A 6,981-nucleotide genomic window follows, 5' to 3' on the forward strand; every position below is an offset into this window, starting at 1 on the left:
AGGCTGAGATCTGTGAATCAAGTCTTGGAGCCAGTTAAAGGAAAGTCTTATCACCAATTAATAAGCAAAAAGCAAAAGGTAGAGATGTGGCTCAAGCAGCATACCAGCAGTGGGTAGAAAAAGCAGAGCAAATGCCCTAGAGCCCAAACCTCAGTACTGGCACACTTGGGTACACACAAAAGAATCTACAGAACATGAATATTTCCTCTTTTATTGCTCTTGTTGCTAGTACCAAAGCTTGAATTCAGAGGCCTCATGCTCACTTGCCTTTGCTTGCTCATGGAGAGTGCTATACCATTTAAGCCATGCCTCTATAGCCCAGCTTTGTGTTAATTGGAGGTAATTAAGTCTTGTGGATTTTTCTGCCAGGGCTGTCCTTACCTCAAGTCCTCCTATAGGGATGCACACTTGATTCCTGACCACACCATCCGAGTACTATGTGGTACTTAGAGACACTACAAAATTAATGGAGCCAATTCTGCAGATCCTGCAACAAAAATTCTGCCAGCCCCCCTCACCCCTTGATGTGCTCATCATTGACCAATTGGGTTGCTTCGTTATCAGTGGAAATATAAGGGAAAAGGCGATGTAATGAGACCAGAACCATACTACTCACTAATGCTGACTAAACCTCGTTAATCCCCTTTCACCTTAAACATAAAATCAGAGTAGATTTACCTTATAACTGATCAAAATGATTGCAACTATTTCAATACTATATAGTAAGAATAGTGTAATAGTTCTATTGGTGCTAGAAAAAAAGGGTTTAAACTGATTTCTTGTCATATAAATAACATTAAATAGGAATTTAATGTTAATGTTTTAACTTTGTGTGTATATGTGTGTGGGCACGCACGCACATGCCAGCCAGTACTGGGGCTTGAACTCAGGACCTAGTCATCCCTTAGCTTTTTCTACTCAAGGTTGGTGCTCTACCATTTGAGTCACACCTCTTTTTGGTAGTTAATTGGAGATAAAAGTCTCACAAACATCCCTGCTCATCTGACTATGATTCTCAGATTTCAGCCTCATGAGGAGCCAAGATTTACAAGCATGAGCCACTGGTGCTAGGCCCTGTTAGCTCTTTTTGTTGGTGGTGGTCATGGGCCTTGAACTCAGGGACTAGGCACTGTTCCTGAGCTCTTTTGCTGGAGGCTAGTGCTCTACCACTTTGAGCCATGGCTCCACTGGTTAATTGGAGACAGGAGTCTCAAAGAGACTTTTCTGCCCCAGCTAGCTTCAAACTGCATCTCAGCATCCTGAGCATCTAGGATTATAGGCAAGAGCTACCAGTACTGGCTCTTTTAGCTCTTAATTTGATTTTCTTTCCTTTCTGCCTTTCTTCCTTCCTTTCTTTGTTTTTGTTGTTATTGGTAGTGGTGGTACTGGAGCTTGAACTCAGGGCTTCAAGCTTTTACTCAGCATTATTACTCACAGTTACTGTTCTACTGGAGCCAGATATCAGGAGGTAAAAGTCTTAAGGATTTGTCTGCCTGATCTAGCTCTGAACTGAGATTCTCAGATTTTAGTCTCCTGTGTAATTAGGATTATAGATATGAGCCAGTGATACTTAGAATTTTCTTAAAGCTTTAAATACGGATGCCCTTGATGGCTTTGATGACAAGAGGGCCTTCTCCATGCTTCTATGAGGGACATCTGGAGTCACAGCATGGTGACAACACTTTTTGCTCTCTTCCAGCAATCTGTTTACCAGGAAGTATGGAATCTCTTCCAGCAGATCAGTGTGAAAGCCAGCTCCGTTGTATATTCAGCCACCAAGGATTACAAGGACCATGATGACTATAGGTAATTCTATACCTTTTTTTTTTTGGTCATGGGACTTAAACTCTGGGCCTGGGGGTTATCCCTAAGCTCTTCAGCTCAAGTGTACTGCCCTACCCCTTGAGCCACAGCACCACTTCTGGTTTTCTGGTAGTTAATTGGAGAAGAGTCTCACAAGTGCTTGGGCTTTGAACTGGGATCCTCAGATCTCATGATAGGGGGCTGGGAATGTGGCTACAAGGTAGAGTGTTTGCCTAGCATGCATGAAGCCCTGGGTGTGATTCCTCAGTATCACATAAACAGAAAAAGCTGGAACAGCTCAAGTGGCTCAAGTGGTAGAATGCCAACCTTGAGCAAAAAGCTCAGGGACAATGCCCTTGAGTTCAAGTCCCAGGAATGGCAACATAAATTGATAAATAAATAATAATAAATAAAATGATAGGGCCAGACTCAAGCTAACATGCCTGTAATCCCAGTTATTCCAGAGCTAGAGACTGGGGTGATAATGGCTTAAGGCAATCCAGGCAAAAGTAAGCAAGACCCCCATATCAACATCAACAAAAAATTCTGAATGTGCTGATAAACATCGGTAGCTCAAGTTACATGGAAACATAGGAGGATTGCAGTCTGAGAGTGGACTGAGATAAAAAAAAGCAAGATGCTCTCAGAAAAATCCCTTTAAAAATCAGAAGAAGGGGCTGAGAGCATGGCCCAGTAGTAGAGTGCTTGCCAAGCATGAATGAAGGCCAGGCTTGATTCCTCAGTACCACAGAAAAAGCCAAAAGTGGGCTGTGGCTCAAGTGTTAGATACAATGGCTCAAGCAGATAATTCTAGCTACTTGGTAGGTCAAGATCCAGGACTCTAAGTTCAAGATCACCTCAGACAAAAAGTTCTCAAAATTCCCTCTCAAACAATGGCTAGATATAGTGACAGTGTCGTCTAAGGACAGTGCTCAGGCCCTCAGTTCATAACCCAGGACTGGCAAAATAAAAAATAAATAAAAGCAGCAGGGAATTTGGTCTAGCGGTAAGAGTGCTTGTCTAGCATGAACAAAGACTAAGTTGGATTCCTTGACATCATATACATAGAAAAGGCCAGAAGTTGTGCTGTAAGAGCTCTAGCCTTGAGAAAGCCCAAGAACAGTGCTCAGCCCCTGAGTTCAAGACCCAGAACTGGCAAAATAAATAAACACATAATAGGCACTCAATAAATGTTTTCTGAATGAAAAAGTGAATTAAGAAATGAATAGGAGGGGGGGAGGGAAACGGGTACCAAGACATGTGAAAGGGTATCAATGTATGTGAATTAATGCACCTTCTATCTGGCAAATATCATGTAACCCTTTTACTAATTACAATAAATAAAAATAAAAATAAAAAAAAGAGAAATGAATAGGAAAGTCAGGACGTTTGGCCTAGTGGTAGAGTGCTTGCCTAGCATGCACAAAGACCCAGGTAGGATTCCTCTGTACCACATACATAGAAAAAGCCGCAAGTTGTGCTGTAACTCAAGTGGTAGAGCTCTAGCCTTGAGAAAGCCCAAGGACAGTGCTCAGGCCTTGAGTTCAAGCCCCAGGACTGACAGAAAGAAAGAAGAGGAAGGGGGGTGGGGAAAGCTAGGCCCTGGTGGTTCACATCTGTAATCCTGCCTGCTCAGGAGGCTGAGATCTGAGGATAGAGATTCAAAGCCAGCCTAGGCAGGAAAAGACTGTGAAACTCTTTATTTCCAATTAACTAGCAGAAAACCAGAAGTAGTGCTGTAACTCAAAGTGGTAGAGCACTAGCCTTGAGCTGAAGAGCTCAGGGACAGTGCCCAGACCCTGAGTTCAAGCCACACAACTGACAAAGAAATAAAAATAAGAAATTAATAGGAAAAAGTAAAACCCAGTGAGTAGTACTAGGCTTTGGGTCACACATAGCCTGGGATTAAGTGAGTGTCAGGAACATGTAAACTATGGCATATTGAGAGACAAAAGTAGAGAAGGTATGTCATTAGATATTTCAAACCACTAAATGTATGTCACCATTGCCTGACTTACCACTATCTGAGCTCTGATGCTACTAGAGCTAGCCTAGTAAGCTGAGCCTTCCTCAGACCAACGCTATGTGTTCTAAGCCTCTCTCATTCTTGACATCTCTCTGAAAGAAAAAAGAAAAACTAAAAAATGGGAGAGGGGGGCCAGGAATTTGGCCTAGTGGTAGAGTGCTTGCCTAGCATGCATGAAGACCCAGGTTCGATTCCTCGGTACCCTACATACATAGCAAAAAGCCAGAAGTGGTGCTGAGGCTCAAGTGGTAGAGTGCTAGCTTTGAGAAAGTCCAAGGACAGTGCTCAAGCCCTGAGCCCAAGCCCAGGACTGGCCAAAAAAAAAAAAAAAAAATGGGAGAGGGGGCTGGGAGTGTAGCCTAGTCGTAGAGTGCTTGCCTAGCATACACAAAACCCTGGGTTTGATTCCTCGCTAGCACATACACAGAAAAATCCAGAAGGGGTGCTGTGGCTCAAGTAGTAGAACACCATCCTTGTGAAAGCTCAGGAGAGTACCCAAGCCCTGAGTTCCCCAGGACTGGCAGGGGAGGGGGGGAAGATGGGAGAGTGGGAGAGGTTGTAAGCTAGGGGCTGGGAGTTTAGCTTAGTGGTAGAGTGCTTGCCTAGCATGCACGAAGAACTGGGTTTGATTCCTTGGTACCACATACATAGAAAAAAAATGGCTGGTCCTAGGGCTTGAACGCAGGGCCTGAGCTCTGTCCTTGGGCTTTCTCAAGTCTACAGCTCCTCCCCTTTGAGCCATAGCACCACTTGGGGCTTTTTCTATATATGTGGTACTGAAGAATGGAACCCAGGGCATGCTAGGTGTGCACTCTACCACTAAGCAACGTTCCTGGCCCCTCAAACATTTGATACACTTATTGGTCTTATGCTAAGAAGGGAATGTGCCAGCTGATTGGAATGGGTCTAATAAACCAGCATTGTTGTCTATCATTAGCCAGGCTTCTCTAATTAAAGGTAAGAGTTTCCCAGTTGTGTATGTGGGGGGGGGGGGGAGCTGGCTGGCTTGGAACACAGTTCTCAGATCTCAGCCTCATGAGTAACTAAGCACTAGAATATAGATTTTGAGACCTAGTATCTATATATTGACAGGGCCAGCCAGAAACTCCTAGGCTCAAGCATCTTTCTGCCTTAGTAGCTGGAACTGTATGTTCAGACCAATGTGTATCAAATGTATTCCCTCTTAATTAGGAGTCAGGTTGGCATCAGTCTCCCAGGACCTGCTCACCTTGCAAGTGAGTGATAAAAATCAAGTCTGAAAATGCAAAAGGCCAAACAAAGTCACTCTGCCCAAGTGCCTCAAACATCCTTGCTGCTTTCCCTATTCCCCAGGGCACAAAACCTCCCAACTGCTTGCAGGCAGGTCTGTAGTCAACTCTTGCTCTTGACACATCAAAAAGGATCCTCTTTCCATTCCAGAAAGTTGAGTTGACAAACCACCCTATTTTCTTTCTTTTGTGTGTGTGTGGGGGGGGTGTCATTGGGGCTTGAACTCTGCCTAGATGCTGTCCCTAAGCTCTTCAGCTCAAGGCTACCAACCTACCCTTGAGCCAAGCCCCACTTCCCATTTTCTGGAGGTTAATTGGAGATAAGGGTCCTTTTGTGTGGGGGCTGGCTTTGAACCTTGATCCTCACATCTCAGTCTCTGGAGTAGCTAGGATTACATGCCTGAGCCACCACACCCAGCACCACGCTATTTCTTTAGTGCTAACACAACACTGGTGATAGAAGAAAGCAGATATTTATTGCTTTTACTCTTAACTAGCACTGAGCCAGACACTTTATACTTGAACTCATTTAATCAAGAACCATGCCTGGTTCCCTGGGTAGCCCCAGCCTGTAATCCCTCAGGAGGCTGAGGTTCAAAGCCACCCCAAACAGAAAAGTCCCTGAGATTCATCTCCAATTATACTCCAAAAAGTCAGAGCTGTGGACCCAGTAATAGAGAGCGCACTTGTGCAAAAAGGTTGAGAGACCCTGAGTTCAAGCCCAAGGAATCATCATACACACACACACACACACACACACACACACACACACACACACAGTCACCACATTTTACACATTTTACAGACAGACCAAGAAATGGATGCTCTGAAAGTTGCTATTTTAACTCTTTTAATACTCTTCCAAGAGGATGCACAAAAAGACCACATTTAGGTATCGCCCTATATTTGTGTTTTTTCCACCAGCCCAGGCACACCTTAAGAGCGGCCTTTTACCTTCTATCAAGATAAGAATTCTGCTGGCACCAAGCTCTCTCTTCTGAAGCAATCCCGGTTCAGTTCTCTGCCCACTGGCAGTGTCACCGTTTCATCACACCACTGTGCCTTCCCCCAAATACGTATTTGTACCCAGCCCAACGCCCCCAACCGTGGGAGAATAATACTGCGTAGTCAGAAAGCACCCTCAGATACAGGGCTTCGTCTGCTCTTCATCGCAAGCCAGTGAAGAGGGCAAAGCAGACTAATGAACCCTTCCTGACGTGAGAAGAACATCTCCCCAAGGTCACTTGGTGAAGCCCAGGCATAACTAGAACTGGAGCCCCAGGTCTGGACCCTGTGGTTCTGGTCTTATCCCACTGCTCCTCACAGCGTCCCAATTCCAAAACACCACCTCAGCCCGGTCACAAGATGCCCCCCCCCGCCTGTACCTCAGCAGCGCACACACGCACCCGAAGGGTCCCCCGCTCGCCCGCACGACCCCTCGGCCTCGGTCCCTCTTTCACATACACACACACGAGCCTCCGCTCCTCACAGACTCCCCCACTCAGGAGTCCCCATTCGTCGAGACAAGCTGCCCCGCCACTCCCGGACTCGGGCTCCCGAAGACCCTCGTCCAGCCCACGCTTCGTCTCTCCAAGGTCCCGCCTCCTGTCAGCCTGCTGCCCAAACCGCCCGAGGTTACCTTCTCCAAGGATGCCGGTCTCTGCACTGCCAAGGAGCGGGCCAGTGAAAGGACCGTGTTGAAATAGAAACCCCGCGAAGCGCTGGACCCGGAGTTGGTGCCGGAGCCGCTACTACTTCCCCGGGCCGCGGTGGCCGCCATCGTAGTGGGCGCCACGGCGATGCCGGACGGCTCTCCACACCCGGCCTGCGAAGCGTCCGACTTCACCGCGCAGGCGCAGGCGCATCCGGCTTCCCCCCCCCCCG

The 6,981-nt window shown here is 46.5% G+C and overlaps 1 protein-coding gene across 2 annotated transcripts in view; it reads right to left on the minus strand.

The window, feature by feature from the left end:
• Pi4ka (phosphatidylinositol 4-kinase alpha) overlaps positions 1-6,942 on the minus strand; it is a 117,549-nt gene extending 110,607 nt beyond the window's left edge. For both annotated transcript variants that reach the window (XM_090320563.1, XM_090320562.1), the window contains exon 1: positions 6,737-6,942. In XM_090320563.1, the coding sequence (XP_090176689.1) occupies positions 6,737-6,877 (141 nt within the window). In that variant the 5' untranslated portion in view covers positions 6,878-6,942. The remainder of the gene's footprint in view (positions 1-6,736) is intronic.
• Between the last annotated feature and the right edge of the window lie 39 nt (positions 6,943-6,981).

This window comes from Megascapheus bottae, chromosome 28 (genome assembly GCF_031878675.1).
Source record: "Megascapheus bottae isolate mThoBot1 chromosome 28, mThoBot2.hap1, whole genome shotgun sequence".
Lineage (NCBI taxonomy): Eukaryota > Metazoa > Chordata > Mammalia > Rodentia > Geomyidae > Megascapheus > Megascapheus bottae.